The sequence below is a fragment of the Mauremys mutica genome, chromosome 7 (genome assembly GCF_020497125.1).
Source record: "Mauremys mutica isolate MM-2020 ecotype Southern chromosome 7, ASM2049712v1, whole genome shotgun sequence".
NCBI classification, from domain to species: Eukaryota; Metazoa; Chordata; order Testudines; family Geoemydidae; genus Mauremys; species Mauremys mutica.
Genome location: NC_059078.1, coordinates 56,790,891 through 56,816,008, shown reverse-complemented (window position 1 = coordinate 56,816,008; position 25,118 = coordinate 56,790,891). Strand labels below are relative to the sequence as shown.

General features: G+C 49.9%; 1 protein-coding gene across 16 annotated transcripts in view; it reads left to right on the top strand.

Annotated features, from left to right (window-relative positions):
- The window catches only part of CAMK2G (calcium/calmodulin dependent protein kinase II gamma), a 165,861-nt gene that overhangs the window by 119,385 nt on the left and 21,358 nt on the right, over positions 1-25,118 (top strand). For 15 of the 16 annotated variants that reach the window (XM_045024386.1, XM_045024385.1, XM_045024384.1 and 12 more), the window contains exon 13: positions 1,335-1,375. In XM_045024386.1, coding sequence (XP_044880321.1) covers positions 1,335-1,375 — 41 coding nt within the window. Of the gene's footprint in view, positions 1-1,334; positions 1,376-23,267; positions 23,301-25,118 lie in introns of all 16 variants that reach the window. The other variant, XM_045024394.1, reaches the window with a different exon arrangement.

Here is a 25,118-nt window from a genome sequence, read left to right as displayed (position 1 = left end):
GGAGTTGAGGAGTTAAGGCCTTGCAGTTGCTGGTTCGTTGCAATGCCTTTTTGTCTAATTGTAGACAAATCCTGAGAAAAGCACAACACACTGAGTGCCAGTTTACCAGCATGTCTTCTGGGAGTGGTAGGACAATGGAGTGTTTCATCAGAGGTTCTAAACAAGGCAGGTTTGATGTTGCACATTCTGTCACTTACTCTTCCTCTCTCTCTGTGTTTCTTTGTCAGTGTCCTCACTGGGGTTAGCATTCCAATCTGGTACCTGCTCGTGCTGATGAGGCCAGACGTTTTAAAATAGCTGTTTAGGAAAGGCATGTCAACTCCTTGTCATAGCGGGTGCCTCATGTGCTTCTTGCCAAGGGAGTGGAAACAGCTGGGCACCATCCACATTAGTTAACCAAACTGTTCTGTATCCACTGAGACTGGAGGCAGGGAGGCCCATTGCTGACAACCACTGTTAATGTGTCACTTTCCTGTTCCATATGCAAGCCCTGCCTACCCTGATCATGCATATGTGCACATGGCCAGATGTGCACACTGTGGGGGGGGAGGAGGGGTGGACACATTCTCTCTCTCGTGCACTGCCAGACACTGTGCCCTGTGTATGTCTCTCTGTCTGTCTGTCTGTTGATTTCTCAGTTCTAGTTCTAGTTGTTCAGACCAAGCATGGCAGAGCTTCCATCACCGTCAATGAAGAAATTCAGCCTTCCCTTCTCTTCTTTTTTCACAGTCTCTCTTTACCAGCTGGCAGCGCTGCCTTCTCCTCTCCTCCCCCACCAAAGTCCTTGCTCCTGTTTTATTCCTTGCCGTTATCCCAGACATTTCTCTGGCTAATTTTGCGTCTTGGCAGTGATTAGGATTTCTCTGCATTATCAACACCTCCCCCACCTTCATAAATAAAGTCTCCCTTATGTAAATAGCTGTACTTGAGGTTAAATCTCTGTCCGGATACTAGAATCTAGCAGATGTCTTCAGCTTTTTCTGTAATGGCTGTCATTTTGGGAGGAAGGGGAGGCTGTGCGAGAGTAGAGGGCTTGAAGTAAACTCACCTCGGGAGCTCTGCACTGTTGTTGGACACTGGATCTCAGTGAGGTTATGGAGGGTGGGAGCGTCGCTGGCCTAACACTGAGTGTTGAATAGAAAGGGCAGGCTACCTTCCCCTCTGTCAATGTGATTGTGATGGATAGTGACACAACAGTTTCACCTCTGCTGCTTTCATCATTACCAAGAGAAATTAGCAGGGGGTTGTCCCTTTAATTCTCCTGCAATCTGGAAGGGAAGGGAAGAGAGATTTAAAACCAAACCCTCACCAGCTTGTCCTGTTTTTCTCTGCAGCTACCAAAAGCCTATTGAACAAGAAGTCGGATGGAGTGAAGGTAGGTCCAAGCTTTTCTACCTCCCCGTTCCTTTTTCAGTCCATTTACTAGCAGGCAGCTATCTCCCTGGGGCTGCCCCAGGGCTGGAGCTGTCCTCTGAAGAATGGGTTGTTAGGGAGCTGCTGGGTCAGATCCCCACACCTCTTACCTGCACAGCGTACAACTAGCAAGGAGTGTTATAGGATTTCCTTCTCCCGAAGCTTTGGGTAGTAGCTGTTGCCTGAGGCAGGACACCGGGCTGGAGGGACCAAAGATCTGATCCCGTCTGGCACAAGCCCTGGCATGTGCGGTTCAGCTCCTGGGTGTGGGAAGATTTTGCTTTTTTGCAGAGCTATTGTCAGAGGATGACGAAGGCCAGCAGCACCCATGAAAATCTCCCTGTCTCACCCCTTCGTTCCATTGACAGGGCTGAGGGTTGTGGGGAGGGGGAGTTCCACCCACCCGTCAGGGATCTGTTGGGTCAGAGTGTAACCATTTCACTATGTCAGTTACATCTGAGTGGCGAAAAGGCAAGCAGTACTGCTTTCTCCACCCTCACAGGCCAGGGACTCTGTGCTCCCTGTTGAAGGAAATCACTGTTTCCTTAGTTCACTCTCCTTGTGTGTCTTTTAGCCTGATCTATGAATCGGATATTCATTATGTTGGTTACTTAAGAATTTCCAGTGATCACTCTGAGGTTTGATGGGTTCTTGTCCTGAGATCAGGCCCAGTATTGTTAGTATTACTGTTCAGTTGGGAACCCCAAAGTGCACAGCCACAACATTCCCACTTTAGGAACCTGTCTGTATTTGAAATAGTTTATTAATACATTTAGCAAAGTCACAAACACTTTAACTCAGCAAGGTAGCTAGAGATAACAGAACATGTATCAGAACATCCATTTACTCATACCATCCCTTGTAGAGCAACCTGAAATGTTATCCATCATCTTCTTCATCATCATCACCACCAGTGGCCATCATCCTGGCACCTCCCAAGGGCTACATCTCGCTCTCCTCCTGCCCCCAGGCTGGGATACAACTTTTATAACGTTACGCTGATACCACTTTGTCTAATGCATATTCAGTCGGGGTTTCTCCCCTCTTCCTTATTTGTATTCCTCACATTACTAATGTTGGGGGGCCCTTCTCCTATAGGTTAGGATGTTAATGATCTCAACTTGTTATCATATATGTCAGTTTGTTGCCATGGCACTCTTGTGGTCACACATCTGTAGATGTTCCCATCCTAACATATCCAAAAGCCAGGGTTAGCTCATGTTCCTGTGGCTGGCTGGTGGTGTTATGGACAACCCCTCCTCTTATACAGTCTGTTCTCAGTTTCCCCAAACTCAGGGGTGACCGACAAGCCATTCATGTGTGCCAAAGTGTATAGGCCTCAAGCCTATATTTATGTGTGTCTGTTTTGGCACACAAGAGACAGGCCTGTAGGTTCCTTGCATTACTGCTGAATAAAATAAATGCTAGCTCTATGGGCTACAGTGTGCAGCCTCTGGTTCTGGAGTTCAGAAAGGGTCCATTCCCCAGGGTGTAAGCCATAACTCCAGATGGCGACTTACACCTGATAACCAGCTGTTAAGAGCAAGGATGAGTAGAAAAGTCCAGGGAATGAGGACTTCCATACCTGTCACTAAGTGCAACTCTTCTCCTCTCCCAGGAAGGGAGCACTTTATTCATCCAGGTTTGTGCTTTCAGTTGAAGCCCCAGACTTGCCCTGCTGGTTAAATGACAGGAAACAAAGGGTGGAAATAAATGGTCAGTTTTCAGAATGGAGAGAGGTAAATAGCAGTTCACTTCTTCGGATGCATAGAATGGAACACACAGACAGGAGATATTTATACATACAGAGAACATGAAAAGGTGGAAGTATGCATACCAACAGGAAGAGTCTAATCAATTGAGATGAGCTATCATCAGCAGGAGAAAAAAAACTTTTGAAGTGATAATTAAGATGACCCATAGAAGGTGTGAGGAGAACTTAACATAGGGAACTAGATTCAATTAGTGTAATGACCCAACCATTCCCAGTCTCTGTTTAGGCCTGAGTTAATTGTGTCTAATTTGCATATTAATTCAAGTTCAGCAGTCTCTCTTTGGAGTCTGTTTTTGAAGTTTTTTTGTTGCAAAATTGCCACCTTCAAGTCTGTCACTGAGTGGTTAGAGAGGTGGAAGTGTTCTCCCACTGGTTTTTGAATGTTATGATTCCTGATGTCAGATTTGTGTCCATTTATTCTTTTGCGTAGCGACTGTCCGGTTTGGCTAATGTACATGGCAGCGGGGCATTGCTGGCACATGATGGCATATATCACGTTGGTAGATGTGCAGGTGAACGAGCCTCTGATGGCGTGACTGATGTGATTAGGTCCTATGATGGTGTCACTTGAATAGATATGTGAACAGAGCTGGCATCGGGCTTTGTTGCAAGGATAGGTTCCTGGGTTAGTGTTTATGTTGTATGGTGTGCGGTTGCTGGTGAGTATTTGCTTCAGGTTGGGAGGCTGTCTATAAGCGAGGACTGGCCTGTCTCCCAGGATCTGTGAGAGTGAGGGATCATCTTTAAGATCTTGGGAGACGGGCCAGTCCTCGCTTATATGGAGGCTGCTGTCCGCCCAGCGTCTGAGCCTTCCTGGCTAGACTGCCCTGAGCACCTCGGTACACAGCACACCCCCAGCCCCAGTGCCTAAGGGGAGGTCAAAGAAGGTCGACACACCAGCACTGAGCAAGAAGGGCAAAGGACCCAGTTTGGGCTGGCAGCCCACACCGGAGCCACATGGGGATGCCCCATGCTGATGGGCCCCCTAGTCCCCCAAGGGATCTGCCATCGACTCCAGGGAGCGGTAGGGGACCCAGACTGGTGGCAGGGCCGATGCCTTCCCAGGCTCTCCCAGTGCCCAGAGAGCTGAGGCCTCTACCAGCACCGCATGTGTCACAGGTCACAAGCAAAGGCTCCCAGTGAGGGCAAGCCAGCCGTAAAGACCACCCAGAGTACGGGCGAATGATGCTGGTCTCCAGAGATGAGACAGGCTCTCCGTCTGCATGCTCCAGGTCTCTGTCTTCTGCAGGATGTCCTAGATCGCCTGCACTGCACTCACCGTCTCTGATTTCTCAATGCGGGTCGTCTAGAGGAAGACACTGATCACTGTATCGCTGTCACCAATCATCCTCCCGCCGGCTGTCTCCTCAGTGCAGATCCCAGTCTCCTAGACCATGGGAGCAGTCTGCGTTGCGGTAACAATCCCCCTGTGGTCCCCCCCCCCCCCCCCCCCGATCCACCTATTGGAGGCACCGGTCTCCTGCGGCCACAGTTAGCCATGAGACACAAGCTTCGATATCCCCTCCGTGGTCACCAGAAGCTGATTCCTCTGGTTCAGAAAGGGAATTCAGCCCTTCACCATGACAGCATCAGAGCGATTGGGCACCTGAGGCTGCGTCGATCTCCATGATGCCGTCAGGGCAGCGGGGCCAGTGGCTGGCGTAATGGCCCTACTGGGGCGCGTGGGGCATGCCTGTGAAGCTGATGCCTCAGTCAGTCCATTCCTCGGCCGCTGCCTCAGAGCAGCAACCAGCGGCACTGAACTCTGTGCTCAAGACGCACTCGGAGGCTGGGGGAGAGGAGCAAGCGCCCACCTCAAAGCCCTCTTCCCCTCCCCCAGTGACCCAGTTGTCGTCGTTGTCCCTGGATGAGGCTGTGGCAGGCCCCTCCTGTGCCAGCCCGTTGGACGATTTTAAAGAATATCAGGCCCTGCTTCGTAGGGTGGCTACGAACTTGGGCTTGGAAGTGGAAGAGATGGCCCAAGAGGCGAACACCCTGTTCAATGTACTCTTGACCTCTACTCCCACCCATGTTGTGTTACCAGTACAGGATGGGGTCCTAAAAATAGCAAAAGCCCTTTGGCAACTCCTCCTTCCATCCCTCCCACTTCCAAGAGGGCAGAAAAAAAGTATTTTGTCCCGGCCAGGGGATTCAAATATTTGTATACCCACCCTCCTCTGGCCTTGCTGGTCATCTTGGCAGCCAATGAGAAGGACAGATGGGGGCAAACCAGTTCAGCCCCCAAAAATAAAGAGGCCAAGAGACTGGACCCTTTTTGGGAGAAAGATTTATTCAACGGCCAGCCTTCAGTTCTGGGTGGCTAACCACCAGGCTCTCTTGGGGAGGTGCAACTTCAACTTATGGGACTCCTCTGTAAGTTCAAGGACTCGCTGCCCCAGGACTTGGCCCAGGAATTCGGGGCCCTGGTGGAGGAGGGTACGACAGCTGCAAGGTGCTCCCTCCAGATGACATGGGATGCAGCCGATTCGACAGCTAGGGTGGTCGTGTCGGCCGTGGTCATGTTGCACAGCTCCTGGCTTCAGACCACTGGCTTGTCCCAGGAAACGCAGACCTCAATCCAGGAACTTCCCTTTGAGGGGACTGGACTCTTTCCAGAGCAGACTGACATGAGGCTGCACGGACTGAAGGACACTCAGGCCACCCTTCACTCGCTGGGTCTGCATACGCTGCAGTCAGCGAGGAAGCAGTTCTGGCCGCCCCTGCCACCAAGGCCTTGACAGCCTCGACAGAGGCCTGCAAGGAGAAAGGACAGAGACATGAGTTTTAGTCGTCACCGCCCTCCTTCCTCCCACTCACTTGCACAACCCAGCCCGTCGAGGGCCAGAAGCGTTTGTTTTGAGGGTGCACTCAGGGGCGATGCCCCAATCATCTACCCAGATCCACCTCATCCTTTCCTCAACCGTCTTCGTCCCTACCATTCGACCTGGTTGTGGGTCACCTTGGACTGTTGGGTGCTAGAGATTGTATCTCAGGGCTACGCCCTGCAATTCTTGGCTGCCTCCCCCACCCCCCTTCCCAGCCCTGTCGAGAACCTCATGTAGCTGGGGGCAGTGGAGGAGGTCCCCTGCGACAGAAGGAGGAAGAGTTCTACTCTACTCTACTCTAATCCTGAAAGTGAATAGGGGTCTAAGACCCAATCTGGACCTGCAGCGCCTCAACAAGTCTCTCAAAAAGTTGAAGTTCCGTATGATCTCCCTGGCCTCCATGATCCCCTCTCTGGATCTGGGAGACTGGTACACCACCCTCGGTCTGAAGGACACTTTATTTCCATATCTCCATCTTCCATGGTCGCAGATGATTCCTCCGTTTTGTGGTGGATGGGCGTCATTTCCAGTTCACAGTGCTGCCCTTTGGTCTCTTGTCTGCCCCGAGGGTGTTTACAAAAGGTATGGCACCGGTGGCCGCTTACCTCAGGCGTCGAGGGGTTCAGGTTTATCCATATGTCGACGATTGGCTTATCAAGGGCAGATCTCAGGGACAGGTGCAAAGGAGCCTTGAACTGGTTCGTTCCACCCGCCGCAATCTGGGCCTGTTGATGATAAACTAAAAGAAATTGACCTTAAGGCCGGAGCAACGAATAGAGTTCATTGGGGCGGTTCTCGACTCCACGTGAACCAGAGCCTTCCTTCCAGAGGCACCTTTCCAGGCCATGTCGGACCTGATATCCCATGTGGAAAAACTACTCACTCACCACTGCTCACACCTGCCTGCAGTTGTTAGGCCGCATGTACTTACGTGGTCCAGCATGCCCAGCTCCATCTCGGGCCACTGCAAGCGTGGTTGGTGGTGGTCTACATCCCCAACAGACACGATCTAAATCAGGTGATCAGGGTGCCAGTTCACATCCAATAGTCCCCAGATTGGTGGTTGAGCCCCAGATCGGTGTTGGAGGGAGTTCCCTTCACAGCCCCGTCCCCATTGCTGAACCTGGTTTCCAGTGCCTTGGACCTGGGCTGGGGAGCCCACTGGGAGTTGAGCACGCAAGGCCCCTGGTCGCAGGACGATCATGGAGCTCAAAGCGGTTCGCCTGGCCTGCCAGGCTTTCCTGCCTTACGTGAAGGGCAAGGTAGTGCAGGTTCTGACAGACAATACTGCAGCGATGTATTACATCAACAGGCAGGGTGGAGCCAGGTTATCGATCCTTTGCCAAGAAGCTCTCCACTTTTGGGGCTTCTGTGTGCAGCATGCCATCCATCTGGTGGCTGCGCATCTGCCTGGGGCCAAGAATGTGGTGGTAGATCGCCTCAGCAGGATCTTCTCGTCTCATCACGAGTGCTTGCTCCACCCAGAGGCGGTCAGTATTATCTTCCGGAGATGGGGGACTCCCCAGGTGGATGCCTGTTCATGTCCCATCAGAACAGGAAATGCCACATGGTCTGCTCATTCCGGGGATTGCACAGGGGCTCCCAGTCAGATGCCTTTCTGCTCCCACGGTTGGGGATTCTAATGTCCGCCTTCCCGCCGGTGCCCTAATCCACAGTGTCCTCATGAAGAATAAACAGGACAGGGCAAAGGTTATCCTGATAGCTCCTGTGTAGCCTTTGCAGCACTGGTTCAGCACGCTAATGGACCTTTCAGTGTTTGCCCCGCTGCAGCTGCCTCTCTGCCTGGACCTGCTGTCCCAGAACCGCAGCAGTCTTCTGCATCTGAACCTGGCAGCACTGCACTTAACAGCGTGGCTTCTGCGTGGCTAAATGCAGAAGAACGGAATGCTCGGCCCGGGTCCAGCAGGTCTTGTTGGGTAGCAGAAAGCCCTCCACCAGAGCAACCTACTTGGCCAAGTGGAAGAGGTTCACATGCTGGGCCTCGGACCGGGGTATCTGGGCTGAGTCAGCCTCACTGCAGGCGACCCTGGACTATCTTCTGCACCTCAAGCTCCAAGGGTTGTCCCTGTCTTCAATCAAAGTCCACTTGTCCACTATTTCGGCCTTCCACCCTCTGCTCCAGGGCAGGCTGGTCTTCGCTCACGACTTGATGGTCCTGTTTTTGAAAGGTCTGGAGCATCTCTACCCACATATCAGGGATCCCGTCACTCCCTGGGACCTGAATCTCATGCTGTCATGGCTCATAGGGCCTCCCTTCGAGCCTGTAACTTCCTTCTCCCTTCTCCTCCTCTCCCGGAAAGTTTCTTTCCTGATCGCAGTAACGTCTGCACGTAGGGTCTCTGAGATCAGAGTGCTTACTTCAAAGCCACCCTAGACAGTGTTCTACAAGGACAAGGTCCAGCTGTAGCTGCATCCAGTGTTCCTGGCCAAGCTGGTTTCACAGTTTCATACCGGCCAAGACATATACTTACCTGTCTTCTTTCCGAAGCCTCATAAATCCACAGAGGAGCGCAAATTGCATGCCCGGAACATCAGGAGGGTGCTTGCCTTCTACATAGACAGCGCCAAGCCGTTTCGTAAGTCAACACAATTGTTCGTTGAAGTGATAGACAGGATGAGAGGTCACCCAGGGTCTGTGCAGAGGATTTTGTCCTGGATCATTGCCTACATCTGTTACTGCTATGACCTAGCAAAGGTGCCTCCACCGGCAACCATGACTGCCCACTCTACTAGGGCTCAGGCTTCGTTGGCAGCCTTCCTGGCCCAGGTGCCAATTCAGGATATCTGCAGGGCCGCTACCTGGTTGTCTATCCACACGTTTACTTTTCATTGTGCACTCACCCAGCAAGCCCAAGACGATGCTGGCTTTGGCGGAGCAGTGTTGCAAGCTACATGACCGTGAACTCTGAGCCTGCCACAGGGATACTGCTTGCGTGTCACCTAGAAAGGAATCGACATGAGCAAGTACTCGAATAAGGAAAAACGGTTACCTACCTTGCGTAACTGTTGTTCTTCGAGATGTGTTGCTCATGTCCTTTCCATTACCCGTCCTCCTGCCCCGCTGTTGGAGTTGCTGGCAAGAAGGAACTGGAGGGGCATAGGGCCGGCGGCGCCTGATATACCAATGCATGAGTGCGGCACTCAAAGGGCGCTATTGCTGACCCTGCGGATACCAATAAGGCAAAAATCTCCAGCCGCACGTGTGTGGGCACACACACATCTATAATGGAATCGACACAAGCAACGCATCTCGAAGAACAACAGTTATGGAAGGTGGGTAATGGTTTTATATAAATCCATGGTATGCTCACACCTTGAATAGTGCATGCAGTTCTGGTCACTCCATCTCAAAAAAGACATATATTAGAATTGAAAAAGGTGCAGAGAAGGGCATCAAAAATTATTAAGGATATGCAACAGCTTCCAAATGAGGTGAGATTAATAAGACTGGAACTTTTCAGCTTGGAGAAGAGACAACTAAGGGGGGTATGACACAGGTCTATAAAATCTTGACTGATATGGAGAGCGTAAATAAGGAAGTGTTATTTACTCCTTCACATAACACAAGTACCTAATGAAATTAATAGACAGCAGGTTTAAAACAAAGAAATGGAAGTGCTACGTCGCACAACTTGTAGAACTCATTATCAGAGGATGTTGTGAAGGCCAAAACTAAAATGCGGTTCAGATAAAGTTCCTGGAGGATAGGTCCATCTCTGGGTGTCCTCAGCCTCTGATTACGAGAAGCTGGGATTTGGACTCAATAATTGCCTGTTCTGTTCGTTCATTCTGGGGCACCAGGCACCAACTGCTGTCGGCAGACAGGACACTGGGCTAGATGGGCCACTGGTCTGACCCAGTATGGCTGCTGTTATGTTCTGATGCTGCTCTGTAACTGGAACAGTTTCCTTCCTTGTTTTACCCTGTGACTGTTTTTTATTCTCCTCCTGCTGGGGGTTTTATGCCATGCATGCTGAGGCAATAATTATCCTGTTCTCTTCTACTGACTGAGCCTTACTGAGGTAGTGGTGAGGCTTGGCCTCTGGAAGGCTCCACGGCCAAGGCACAATTACCCAGAGCAGGCTGGTGAGGAGTGGAGATACATTTATTTTTGGTGTTGCTGTAGTAGGTGCTCTGGTGTAATGCAGCATTGCAGTGGCTGGGGGTGTCCTCCCTGATGAGATTTGAGTGAAAGACTAGGCTTCTTTCTTTCCCCTCCCACTCTCTCCCCCAGCCAAAAAGACCATGAAATGTGTAAGTCTTTTCTCTAGAGCACATGCTTACGAAACATCTCCACGGGGAGTCTCGCTGTCTGAACGCATGCTCTTGCTTCTGTTACCAGACATGTCTCTGCACCAGCTCTTCTTGTTCAGTGATGCAAGGAGGCTGGTTACTAGCCTGAGGAGTCTCTCACTGGTTGCTGTGTAAAACATCATGGCAAAACAGGGAGGAGGCAGGGCTGGTCCTGTAAGGCTGTGGACTTAGGAACAGCAGGTCTCTGCTTCAGCGTCTCCCAGCAGCTCAAAGGAAAAGCTGAAAAAGAAGCAGATCACGCAACTGCGCGTCTTATTGGAATCTTTCAGGCTTGTGAAATCGTGCTGTCCTCAGAGACCTTTTACTATCACCCAGGCTCCCTGGGGAGGGTGGGTGAATATTATTACTCTAGGGCAAACCCTTGCAGAAGTGGGATCTGTGCAGTCTTTGACATGCAGCCTTTTGCTTGGAGGCATTGTGGTAGGGAGGAGACCTATATTTGGAAGAGATTTTACTCCTCCATGGAGTGTACATGCTGAGCAGTTCTCCTGAGGTGTTGGGTACCTTCCTCCCTGAAAAGAATAAAGCTGGATTCACCTTTGGCAACTATGGAGGGTTCATCAGCCCTGCAGAATAACTGTAACCCCTAAAGTTCTAATGAGCTTGTTAGGAAGGCAGAGAATGAAGCGCCTGGAATGTGCAGGAGGGGCATTTCTTTTCTCTTTAACAGACTGCTCTGTATGCACAGAAAACGGGTAGCCTCCTTTCTGCCACTGTGTCATATCTGGGGACTCTAATCAAATGGCAACATGTGAACTCCCTCCTCCTCCTTCCAAACACCAGCACGCTCCTTTCTCTGCAACAGAAACAAAGCTAAGGTACATTCTCCTGGCTGTGAAGGAAGCTTAGCAGTCCAGTAGAGGGGAAGGGGTCAGAACTGAGTGGAACAACAGAGCAGTGCACAGGAGGGGCAGGACTGAGATGACAGTGGGTGCTCTAAAGCAAGATTGAGAGGCATCCAAAGAGCTGTTGGAGCCTTCACAGCCCTTTCACAGCTGTCTGGCTCTAGCTGGTGCTTTCAGTTCCTTATTTCCTTAAGTTCTAAAACTTGCTAAAGAGAGAGAGAAACAAATATTTTTGCTTTGTAACATATTTTACCTTTGTGGGTCTAATGCTAAAAATCATAGAATCATAGATTCTACCTTTTTACCTTTTTTACCTATTTTACCTTTGTGGGTCTAATGCTAAAAATCATGGAAGCCTTTCCATTGACCAACCCAGATCACTTCTTTCTTGATGCTGTGGTTGGAGGCATTCTGGTTAGGGGCAGACCTCTCCCTCTCCCATGTTATCTGGGCGTGAACATTTTTCTCCATCCTAGGGGTTTTGTGGCTTCTCTCTCTGTCTTCCAGCGGTGTCCATGACTGCAGTGGTTCTTCCCTTCAGCTAACAGACTGGCTGAGTGAGGCTACGTTGCCATCCATCTGTGTCCTGCCCTCAGAGCTGGGTTGGCACATCTGATTGCCATGCATTTGCACCGTTTCAGAGGCTTCTTACATGAAAGATTTAACCTATCTTCCCTTCGCGTGCCATCCTCATCTTGGTCTTAGTGGAGGCTTCGTATTGAGTCACCTCAGTGCTGCTATATTGATTGACCAGCAGCTGTTGCCTTCTCGTCCCATATTCCTCTGTCTCCTAGATCAGTGGTTTCCAAACTTTTTTTCTGGGGACCAGTTAAAGAAAATTGTTGATGCCCACAACCCAGTGGAGCTGGGGATGAGGGGTTTGGAGTGTTGGAGGGGGCTCAGGGCTGGGGCAGAGGGTTGGGGTGCGGGGGTGAGGGCTGCAGGGTGAGGCCAGGAATGAGGGGTTCAGGGCGTGGGAGGGGGCTCTGGGCTGGGGCAGGGGGTTGGGATGTGGGAGAGGATCAGGGCTCTAGGCTGGGGCTGCAGGCTCTGGGGTGGGGCTGGGGATGAGGGGTTTGGGCTGCAGGAAGGGGTTCCAGGTTTGGGGGGGCTCAGGGCTGGGGCAGAGGATTGGGGCATGGGACTTACCTCCGGCGGCTCCCGGTCAGCAGCACAGCTGGGGTGCAGAGACAGGCGTCCCGCCTGTCCTGGCACCGTTGACCGTGCTGCGCCCCGGAAGCAGCCAGCACCAGATCCAGCTCCTAGGCGGAGGCACACAACTCACCCACAGGCACCCCCCCCGGGGGGGGGCAGCATGCGGAGCCCTGTGGCCCCCCGCCTAGAAGCCGGACCTGCTTCTGGGGCGTAGTGCGGTGTTGGAGAAGGTAGGCACTAGCCTGCCTTAGCTGGGCAGCATCGCCGACGGGACTTTTAACGTCCCAGTCAGCGGTGCTGACCAGAGCGATCCAGTGCCTGACATGCTGCTACCCACTACTGGATTGCGACCCGAACTTTGGCTTTATCACATCCACCAGCATAAAGATGGGTTCCATTGTTGCTCTGCCTGCCTCTCCATACCAGGGAGCGGGTGGCAGTGACCTAACAGATGTGGTCCTCTAAACTGTCTCCTGCTGCAGCTTCCTTAGTGTGGTTTGTACCTTTAGCTACTGGGTTGGCCATCCTTGCCCATTTCTGATCTGAGCTGGAGACAGGAATGTGTAGAGGGTCTGTTCCTGGATCCTGGTAACTGACTGTTTGTCGTTCAGTCCCCTATTGTGATAGCTCAACTTCAGCTCTGTCCTCTTTGCTACCTAAATATCCTGTCAGCTTTGGGGTGTCCCTCTCATGTCCCCTTCCCCTAAAAGAGACAAGTTTCAGATGAGCATTGCTGAGTCTGGCACATCAGATGCAGGTTTAGAACAGGCGTGAACAGGCAGAGTACTTTGTTTCACGTGGTTACTTGACGAAGTTGGCATTCCTAGTTTGGTGCCTGAATGTCCCACTTTTAGGCTGCTTCTGACACTTCCTCAGAATGTTGTTGCCCTCACGTTTCCCCCCATTGGGAAGCCTTTGCCACTGGATTCCTTGGGGATGTATAAATTTCTCTCTCTTTTATTAAGTGAGAGAGAAAATCTGTTTCTCCCCAGGCTTTCAGTTTGCAGTGACCAGACTCCTCCAGATTAGCAACAAACCTCCACATGCATCTTTGTGAAATGTACAGTGAGGCCATTAGCACAGAACTAATGTACTCTGTTTTAGGTCACTGAGCAAAAGCAAGATCTGGCTGAGCGAAGCAATGTGATGTTTCAGTCCAACCTCCATTATTAAACAACTTGAACAGGATTTGAACACCTGTCAAGGCAGGCACTTTATCCCTGGGGCATTGGTCAGCCAGCAGAATTTAGAGCTGTGATATTGGCCATCACCAGGCTCCTTGGGGATTCTACAAGGGCAGTAGAAACATATGGCAAATGGTGCTTGCCACACTGAAATAAAGGTTGTAAAATTTCAGGTGGGTTACATAGCTCCTACCCATAGCTTCAAGTATAGGAGTGCCAGTGTCCCATGTTTTGCTGCTTTAGCAAAACTGAGGACAAGGGGAAAGAACTTTTTACATTTCAGCTATATCGGTGCACTCTTTGCCTCTTTTTGTGTGCTGTGGTTGTGATTGGGGGCTAAATTCAGGGCTTGAACGGCAATAGAGGTTGCACAGCAAGTGGAACTTGCACTGATCTAACCTTATGTGAAATGACGAGGCTGTGGGAGAACTCTGAAGGAACCAGAGAACCATTAATGTGGAATCCTTCTCTTCTGGGCACACAGCGGCAAGTAGGCAGAGTGGGCTGCTGCTGCTTGGGGGTGGGGGCGGGGAGACTGCTGTGCAGAGCTGGGGGCCTGATGTGGGTGTTCTCCTCTCCCTCGTCTCAGGATTGATTGCTCAGGCAGCTGTCTGAATTTAAATAGACAGCATGTAGACACACTCTCCCCCCCCCACACACTCTCTCCCCCCGTCACACACACACTCCCCGCTTCCTCCCCCACACTTCTGTTGAAAAGTAGCTGGCAATGTAGTAGGATGCCTATAGAATCTAGTAGGATGGGATTGAGAAACCTGCATCAAGTGACAATGTACCTGCCCCATGAGGCACTGCAAACCCTTCCCAAAGCACCCTGCAGCCAGTTGCCCAATGGGATAACTACCCACAGTGCACTGCTCTGTGTCGATGCAAGAGCTGCTAGTGTGGATGCACTCTGCCAATACAAGGAGCTAGTGTGGACACGCAACAGCGGTTTAATTAAAGTGCTTTAAAGCTGCATAACTTTTATCGACAGAACTCTGTAGTGTAGACAAGACCTTAGATTGTAAAGCCCTCTGGTACCTAAAGTCGTCCTCCAGCCGAAGGGGATTTGCAGAAGGCCACAGAGAGTGTACTTTCAGGCCTCTGCAGCCCCAGGCTCCCTCATGGAGCTGGGCCCCCATTTATATTCTCCATCTGGGACTCAGACCCAGTCACTGGCTGCTGTCCAGCTGGGTTAGCTGATTCCTAGCGCCTCCCTGCTGGCCACCTCTCCAGAACAGGGGTGGCAGTTCCCAGGCCATTGAAGGGAGTGACCACCTGGTTACACGGTAACATCAGTGTGATATATCGCTGCGCCATGTAATATAAATGGATCATATCCCTTCATCTCTCACCTGCCCTCTGCCAATCATTGCATTGCATTTCCCCAGGGCTTGTTAGAACATCCCAAACAGCTGCTGTTTTTAAATCTGCCTGCCACACTAATGCATCTTTCTACTCCCCTTCTCTCCCTCCTTGTACAGAATCCCCACCCACCCCCAAAAAAACACTGGGCTCAGACCAAGGATAGTCCTGATTGTCTCCTGCATCAGCAATTATCTTTGTCTACATAAATATATCACAGTTTTAAAGTTGATCACGTCACTGCCCATGATTACAAACAGTGGCATTTCCCATTTAGCAAGGGCAGTCCCGTTGAATTGTCGTGGTCCAGCACTCATTCCTAGCCCTAGAGGGCCCTGGGAGACCTGATTACACGCTCATGACATTTTTATGCATAGAAGTGCTATTTTCGGTATTTTAGCTGTTTAAAATGTATTTATATTTTTTTGCCTCTGAGCGCTTTGCATTTGGTTTCATGGTAACAAGAACCTTGCTTTCTGGGTGGGAGATAGCAAAAAATGGTCCCAGTAACGTTTAATGAACGCTCTCAACCAGTCTGAAAACAGTTTCTCTGTCACATACAGCATATATGGGATGGTGGGGGGCACTGCAGGTTTCAGTGGTGCTCAGAATGAGCTACGTAATTTTATTCACAGCTCTGCCATTCATGCATACTGCACCCATCCCAAGCTCGCCACACCATCATTCATCTCTTTCACACGCGCATCTTCCACTGTCGTCAATGGCAGCTGTGTGTACGTAGCTTAAGGGAGAACTGGGCTAAAAAGTATTACAAGTTTCAGCATTTGGTATGGTGAGGTTTATGCTGCAGATCCAACCTCTTCTTTTCCCCCTCCCCCTCCACACACCCCGGTTCAGTCTTGTATAATGAGGAAAAGACACTAATGTCTTTTGCTTTAATTTTTTGCTAATGTTTAAGGATCAATACAATAATTGACATGGGAGGCACACCCTGTGTATTTAAAAAAAAAATACACCTAAGGAATTCTTATGAAATACTCTGCCTTGAAATCTACAAGGGTCAAGCAATTTACATTATCAGAAAATTAAGACCTAAAGATCCTGTGGAAAGCCTAGGAAAAAAAGCCTGAGGTTGAAGCCATGCTATTTAGGGATTGTTGAGGGAAACAAAATAAAAAGAATCAAAGTCCAGCTTAACCCCTCACCCTGGGATACCCAAATGCTTTATACAAGAATCTTGGAGAACACTTTAGATCTGCCACAGTAAATAGTTTATCAACGTCCAGGAATACATGCTTCCAGCCATCAATGGGGGAAACTGTTGCTCCATTTTCTTATTTATTTGTATTACAGTAGCGCCTAGAGGCCTTAGCTGAAATCGAGGCTCCACTTTGCCGGTCACATTACATAGGCATAGCAAGAGAATCTCAACTACATTAGCTTCCAGTCTAAAGAGACAGGCAGACGGAGGGTGAGGGAGGAAACAGGCATAGAGAGCTGAAGTGATTTGATCAGTGAACTGCTCTGTACCCAATATCTGTCATGATATTACCCCCCTTTAAACTCCAGAATAATGACACTTTGTGCAGTGATGGGTTTTGTAGTAAGCGTGTCGTTAATACCCAAGAATGCTCTTTCCAGTCTCACATGGAGAGAAAATTCCCTGCAGATGATTGCAGTGTAAGAAGCCATATAAAAAAATTGTGCTAAGCCCCCAGAACCTAGTTTGCTTCTCCAGAACAGGAACTACTCTTGCTAACTTGATTGGAGTCACTGTTTACTTCCTGCAGCATCGTCTAGTCTGCTTTGTGTTTTCTGTTGGGCTTGGAATGATTTCTGCCTGCCATTTCTAAGATTACTGCTGTTGTGGCGGGGGCGGGGGTGTGTGTGATTCATAAGGTACTGTTGTTTTCTGCTGATTTGTTTGTGATTACCTAGGGCAAAATTCCACTCAGATCCCAATGTAGATATTCTGCTCTCCTTTTATGGGTGGCTGCTTGTTTTTCCTCCCTAACTTCTCCTTCCCATCACAATACAAGTGTTTCTGTTCGGCTCTCTCTCCTATCCCCAAAGGCCAACCCTTGGCTCCACCACCGACTCACCCCCAACTCATCAAACACACGGGGTAAATCATTGCCATAAGTCTCTCTCCTTGGACTCTGCTTGGAATAAAACCCAGGTCTCCTAAGTCCTGTGGCCTTCCACAAGACCAATTTTTTACTCCAGTCATAACCTGTATTGTGCTCCCGCTGCAAGTGTTGATACGAGGGATAAAGCAGTGACAGACTGGGCCCCTTTACCTTTCATCCTCCCATTGAAAACTCTCAGCCCACCTAAAGCTAGGCCAACATGTCAGACTTCTGATGGATAGTGATGTCTGTTAGGTGTGGTTTTTTTTTTTTTGACATTTTTATACTAGCCAAAGCCCTAGTGTAAAAAGTGCTTTTGCTGGTATAGCTGATTTTGTTCAGGGAACCTGTATAAAAGCTGTCCTGGCAAAATCAATCTTTTGCTGGTATAAACTCTTTCTGCTAAGAGAGTTTCCCGCTATAGCTATGTACTAGCAAATACCATGCCTAATACATCAAGTCAAAAGACAGCTGCTAAGAGCCTCCTCTCTCCAAGTCTGACCACATCACCTCTCCCTCTGAATCCCTCCATGGTTTCTAGTTTTCACCATGTAAAGGTTGAGCTTCTTGTTTGGCTCTTCAAGGCCCTTCACGTTTCTTCCCCTCCCTACTTATTCAGGGCTTGGCTACGCTGGTGCTTTACAGCGCTGCAACTTTCTCGCTCAGGGGTGTGAAAAAACACCCCCTTGAGCGCAGCAAGTTACAGCGCTGCAAAGCGCCAATGTAAACAGTGCCCCAGCGCTGGGACCGCAGCTCCCAGCGCTGTAAGCTAATCTCCACGGGGAGGTGGATTACGTGCAGCGCTGGGAGAGCTCTCTCCCAGCGCTGGCGCTGCGACCACACACACTTCAAAGCGCTCCCGCGGCAGCGCTGGGCAGCTCTAAGTGTAGCCATACCCTCAGTCTTGTCCCTTATCCCATTGCCTGCCCCTGTCATCCTCTAGTCCACCAGTGATTCTAGACTTGCCTGGCCACTGTCTGCTTCTTGGCATATTCCCTTGTTCGTGGAACAGCCCAGCTTTCAACAGAGCAGTAAGGCCAGAGCCCCCTCCTTCAGATCGTTCTCAATACTCGCGTCTCCTGGGAGATGGATAAGGAATTGACCAGCCCAGGACTTGGTAAAGACACTGCTGAGTGTGGCTGATAAATCATAGAATCATAGAATCTCAGGGTTGGAAGGGACCTCAGGAGGTCATCTAGTCCAACCCCCCTGCTCAAAGCAGGGCCAAACCCAACTAAATCATCCCAGCCAGGGCTTTGTCAAGCCTAACCTTAAAAACCTCTAAGGAAGGAGATTCCACTACCTCCCTAGGTAACCCATTCCAGTTCTTCACCACCATACTAGTGAAAAAGTTTTTCCTAATATCCAACCTAAACCTCCCCCTCTGCAACTTGAGACCATTACTCCTTGTTCTGTCATCTTCTACCACTGAGAACAGTCTAGATCCATCCTCTTTGGAACCCCCTTTCAGGTAGTTGAAAGCCGCTATCAAATCCCCCCTCATTCTTCTCTTCTGCAGACTAAACAATCCCAGTTCCCTCAGCCTCTCCTCATAAGTCATGTGCTCCAGCCCCCTAATCATTTTTGTTGCCCTCCGCTGGACTCTCTCCAATTTATCCACATCCTTCTTGTAGTGTGGGGCCCAAAACTGGACACAGTACTCCAAATGAGGCCTCACCAGTGCTGAGTAGAGGGGAATGATCACATCCCTTGATCTGCTGGAAATGCCCCTACTTATACAACCCAAAATGCCATTAGCCTTCTTGGCAACAAGGGCACACTGTTGACTCATATTCAGCTTTTCGTCCACCGTAACCCCTAGGTCCTTTTCTGCAGAACTGCTGCCCAGCCATTCGGTCCCTAGTCTGTAGCAGTGCATGGGATTCTTCCGTCCTAAGTGCAGGACTCTGCACTTGTCCTTGTTGAACCTCATCATATTTCTTTTGGCCCAATCCTCTAATTTGTCTAGGTCCCTCTGTATCCTAGCCCTACCCTCCAGCGTATCAACCACTCCTCCCAGTTTAGTGTCATCTGCAAACTTGCTACGGGTGCAGTCCACACCATCCTCCAGATCGTTAATGAAGATATTGAATAAAACCGGCCCCAGCACCGACCCTTGGGGCACTCCACTTGATACCGGCTGCCAACTAGACATGGAACCATTGATCACTACCCGTTGAGCCCGACCATCTAGCCAGTTTTCTATCCACCTTACTGTCTATTCATCCAGCCCATACTTCTTTAACTTGCTGGCAAGAATGCTGTGGGAGACTGTATCAAAAGCTTTGCTAAAGTCCAGAAATAGTACATCCACTGCTTCCCCTCATCCACAGAGCCGGTTATCTCGTCATAGAAGGCAATTAGGTTAGTCAGGCATGACTTGCCCTTGGTGAATCCATGCTGACTGTTCCTGATCACTTTCCTCTCCTTTAAGTGGTTCAGGATTGATTCCTTGAGGACCTGTTCCATGATTTTTCCAGAAATCCCTCTGTTTTGTAGAAAGGAGTTGCCTAACAAGCTTAGCGCCTACCATCCCCATGGCCAGTTTGCTGTAGGTTGTATCCTACTCCTCCTGCTGCTGGCTTTTTGTCGTCTTAGATGTTAAGGTCTTTGGAACAAGGACTATCTGGTGCACAGCACCTAGCACAAAGGGGCCCTGATCCTGACTGTGGCCTCTGGGGTCAGGAAAAGAGATTTAGGGATACTTTATAGCAGTCTCTTAAGACGTAGTGTTGCCTCATAAGAATAGTCACATGGTCAGGGAAAACAGTAAATACAATGATCACTGGTTCACAGGCATATTTCCAGCATCTGGAAACACACTTTTTTTTGCTGTCATTAAACAGAAGAAAGCACCTTTAGCTGTCGAACAAGGAATCTCTCCCTGCTTTTTATCATCTGTTAATATATAGGTGCTCCTCCTCTAGTAACTTTGTGAATTACCATTGGAAGGTTGTTCTAATTGATACCTTTAGATTAGAGGGTCAGGATATTTAAATGTAGAATTTGATGTGGGCTACAAGCTTTCCTCTATTGGAGACTGCAAGTATTTTATCATTTCTGGAGGGGTTATTTGGCTGTTTTAAGAGCAATTTGATTGATAAGTTAACTTCTATGGAGAGCACGATGTCCTGTTATTGTTTGTGCGCGCTAATACTACTGCAAGGGGCCCTCTGGACGTGCATGTAAATGGAGAATGAGTGGCTTTGGGTTTGGATATCATTCTGGGCCTGCTTGAAGCGCTTTATGGCACTAGGGCAGTTTGGTGTAGCTGTGATGGGCTGCATTTCTCTCCATGAGTGCCAGACAGTATTAAAAAGTGCCGTCACGATCTCAAGTATATTTTGACATGGATACTTTTTTTTTTATGTTTTTGAGCACTGATTAATCATGTAGTATCTAGTCATAAGATGTACCTAGGTCTGTCTTGTGGAACAATCTTAGATTCCAGTTAGTTTCCTTTTTTTGTGTGTGTTAAAAACCTGTTCATCCACTTCTTATTGTTTATCTGGTATTTTTTTCCTGTTTATATGGGGTGGGGATTATGTGGCGTCCAAAACTTCCAGAGTCCTTCCTGTTCGGTTAATGGTGTTTGAATTTAAGCTGTACTTTGATTAGTGGGTTAACATTCAAATCTGCAGAGATCTTGAGATTTCCTCTTCCCTATGTAATTCCCGGGGAGAGAGGTAGAGGGTGGTTGTTTTTGTATTTTTTGTGTTACTTTGGTTGTACCCTGTGTTGATACTGTGATCTGACAGACAACTGTTTCTTTGCTAACCATTTTCATGAGCTGGTTATTTAAGTCTGTTGTGCCAGTGCTCTTGATGATGCTGTATAGGTGGGAATCAAATATAAACTGTCCTCAGAGATCTGTATGTCTCGTCTCTTCTGTCTCTCCTCCCCACTCCCCTTCTTTTCTTCTTCTTGGAAATGTATCAACCCTCTGAATGAGATTGATTTTTCCCCTGCCCTCGTGGAGAAGTTTCCCTGTAGCATGTGGGTGCAGGTTAGACTGAGTTCTGTCTGCCATACGCTTCCATAGATTTGTAGAAGAGGGTGAAACCTAAAGTTTGAGGGGTGGTTCCTTGGCTGGTGTAAATGGCCATGGCTCCTTTGGCTCCAGTGGAGCTATGACAGAATACACACAGATCTGTCCCTGGGGAAAGGAGAAGAGGTGTCCCTGCTGGTTTCAGGTGTTCTTGGTTCTGGTCGCCCCAGGAATCACTGCCATGTTCTACAATGATGCTTAGGTCATTGCTGCTGGCTTTCCAACCCAGCCCATTGCTTTCCCTCTGACTTGGCCTAAAATGAGACTGGATTTGGCTGGCTGACTTAACCGAAGGACAATCCCTGTTCCGAAGCCCATAATGTGGTGTGTGGGTATTTAAAAATGGTCCTTTGAATACTCTTCCCTGGGGGTTATATCTTCATTGAGATCATTAATTGCAGCCCTTTGGGTGGCCCTGCAAGTTTCGGAAAAGCTTGTGGAGATGCTAACATGCCCTGGGAGAAGAAGCCCTGGAACATAGGCTGGATGAGGGCCAGTCCCTGCTGCCTCTGTGAAGATGGGTGCATGGTGGGCCACATGTGAGCAGGTCTGCAACTTAGCAAGAGCCCAAAACTCTCTCATACAGGGTCAGAATGAGGCAGGAAATAGCTTTCTGGGTTGCAGTTGTTCATACCCTGCCTACCTGGTCCCAAACCATGCTGAGTGTCTGAAAAGGCATCTAGCGCTGTGTGTGTGTTGGGGGGAGCATCTATTTCTCTGAATGACTGTGTCCGTATGACTTCCTCCGTACATGTGTGAGAGCACTGGCAGAGCAATGGATTAAGGTTGGATTCATGCCCAGGCCAGATGGGGACCCATAAGCTAACAAAGCAGGGGTCTAGTGATCCATGGAAGGGCCCATAAGCTAGAATGTGGAGACAGCAGGGGAGGTGGGAGGTGTTGTGGTGCAGGGCTCCTAGTCTGCATGACTGAACCCTGCCACCGTTTCCTCTCCTTTGAATTGGGTGCAGTGTGGTACTGTGCATTACGGGACATGCTCAGAGGTGGCCCGTAACATGGAGAGGAGCAGCACCCATTAGTGAAAGAGCAGAAACCAGAAGAGACGGGACTGGATGGTATCAGAGGAGACAGGCAGGTGGGAAGCATGTATGAGATAGCTCGGCTTACCCAGTGATGAGGGTTGGTGGAAGCAGTGCAACACCATAAAAGTCATGCTGGTCTGAAGTTAGAGAAGTGGGGCTCTGTCCTAGAGGGTGCGGGGGGAGGGGAGGATGGAGAAGGGAGTGGCCTGGGGTGGGTAGCGTCTGCCATGTGTTGAGAGGGGGGACTGGGCTGTTGGAGAGATAGTATTACGAGAGGTGAGGGTGGTGTCCCGCTTGCTCAGACAGGCGGCAGCGTGCCGGGAGGAGGGATGGGAGAGACGTCTTCGAGGACCTTTGTGCCCCTTATTCCACTTCTGTGTGTAAGAGGTTCTCTGAATACCAGCCTGGGGAGGGGGGTCACCCTGCAGAAAGAGTGGGTATTGAATGGGTTAGCTGACCCCTGGAGGCTAGCTCCAGGGACAGTACAGGAAGGGTTCATCCCCAGGCTCCCCCATAGCCTGAGTTCAAGCTGCTCGCCCAAGGTAAAGCAGAGTTGCCATGTCTTCAGTGCTATTTTAACACAGGTTAGCTGACCCAAGTTAAGGACACACCTTGTCTGTAGTGCAGACAGACCCTGAGTGTGGGAGCCCCTCTGCCTGGGGGTGTGTATCAGCTCCCCTGCCCCTTCCCCTTTCTGTGTGCCTGGGGAACCCTTCCCTGTTCTCTGCACCCGGAGGTGCCCCCAGCCCTCCCACGTGCATTCCTTTTCCTGCCCTCTGAGTGCGTGGCTCCCGTCCCTCTCATCTGCCTGCATGAGAGGGTCTCTGCCTGCCCCTTCTGTGTGGGAAGCAGTGCTTCTCCCTCATCCCCAGTCTGGGTGCATCTGCAGGCACCCCTCTGCATGTGAACATTCCCCTCCTCCAGCTCTGTGCATGTGGGTGCCTCCTTCCTTGCCCCCATCTCTGCACATGTTGGGTGTCTTCTCCCTGGTCCCTCCCCTCCCGTGTGTGGCGGGGTGTTCTTTGTTAACACTGCCTATACTTTGCACCCTTTCCGTGAGTCTGCATTTCTTCTGCTTCTCCTTCCTGCCCCAGGGGAGTGTTGGTGGCACTAACGTGTGAATAGTTTCTGTGCTTTTCTTCTCATCGCCTCTCTTCCTTCTTTTTCCCCTCTCTCAATGGTGTGTCCAGAAAAGGAAGTCGAGCTCCAGTGTGCATTTGATGGTGAGCACCTCCCGTAAGCTGCCTGTGATCCGTGCGTCCACCATTCTCATGCCATGCACGCTCAGCTTGTGCTCATCACCCTACATAGCATGTCTGTGCGGGGGTTGTGGGGGGAAGTCATCTTGCACTTTAAAGGTCCACGTCCTCACAGAAAGGGCCACATGATTGGTCAGGAGCTGGCCAGTCACCAGCTTCTATTCTGTCCAGAAAACTGGCTACTTAAAATGCAGTTTAATATATCCAGCCATTGGCGGCTGATCCAAGGAGAAACAAATGGAGAAGTCATCAGCTCCCCGGTGGGTCTCGGCAAAGCGTGTGGTCTGAACGTGGGCTTGTCGTTCTGCTATAGAAGTGCCAAAAGAGGAGCAAGTGGTGGTAGCCCTGCAGTGTGGAACGAAAGGAGTCACCCCTGATATGGCAGAGGCCTCTCATGGAGCTCCATGGCACATACAATAAAAGGTGCGGGCACAGCACCACCTGGTGGCTCAAAGCTGCCCTTAATTTATTTTCTTTAAAATTCTATACTGAAAAGGTTTGTCAGCCCTGTAATCCAGAACTCCCTGTTTTCCAGATCTGTTACGTCTCCCAGCATGAATCAAGTACCTAGTGACACTCTCCCCACTGTATCCATTCCCCCTTCATGCATCCGAATGTGTTTGCTGTCTCTAGAACATGTTGGATAAATGGTGATGCGCTGATATCTCAAGCGAGCAAAAAGAAAACCAGCCAGTGCCGTATTTCAGGGAATGAGCTGCAGCCCCGTAGCTACTGCCCATGTCTCTTTCTCAGAGATGTGGGTGGTAACTAACATGCAGGAATCTACTGTATCATTGTCTGCTGCGTTGCAGCTCTTGCCTCCTTTCAGACAGAACAGGAGCTCCCTAAGGCAGGAAAGGGAGCAATGTTGAGTGATGCCAGAGCAGAGGAGTCGGCTTCTCTATTACTCCCTAGGAATTTTGCCCTCCCTCTGTCACACTGGGATTTATTACCTGTAAAGTTTTAAAGTACCACTTGGAATACCCCAGGGCAAAATTTGACTCCGGGGGCTGCAGCCCCTCCTTCTCTCAATCCCCAAAGTATTAAACGTAGGGGTAGGAGTTCTTGGTGTCCATCTGTCCTCTTCTCTGCTGCTCAACGTCAGGTCCTACCCTTACCCTCTGTTCGTTGCATCAAGGCAGCTGGGAAATGAGAACCAAACAATGTCTCAGGGATCACTGGGGCAGTGAAGCTTGGAAAAACAACCAGTGAATACAGGCGAGCCTCGGTGACCGGTGTTTGCTTTCCTTTCTTCTAGCTGGCTGGCACATGTGTGTCCTTAGTGCTATGGTCACTGGTCTGTTTTCTCTCTTGCACCCTCTGTGTTGTCTGTCTGTCTGTCTCTCGTTGTCTAGCTCAGAGAGCTCTTTCAGTGGTTCTGCCAGAACTGGTCATATCAGGTAGCTCTTCTCAATGGTCTGATGCTTTCCTAGGTGGACTGCCTTCTTTTAAAAGTCAAGATCTTCCTCTGTACTGCATGAATCTGTAAGGATACTTGGTGCCCAGTGGTTTCAATGAGGGGGCAAGGGGGTGCATGCACGTGGCTCACTTGTATGCTTACGGAGTCCACATGTGGGGTACCTGCCTGTGAAAGTGAAGAGCAATTGGCTAAATGGCCACAGAGGCCCAATGAGCAGAAGTCACTAGATCAGGCAACCCCCTACAAGGTACAGAGATGTGAAGCACACCAGACACGTTTTCTGTGTCCTTGATTTCGTAATGGCTCCATTCGGGAATTAAGTACGATGCTGTGGATCTGGTCAGCTGGTGAACGTCAGGGAC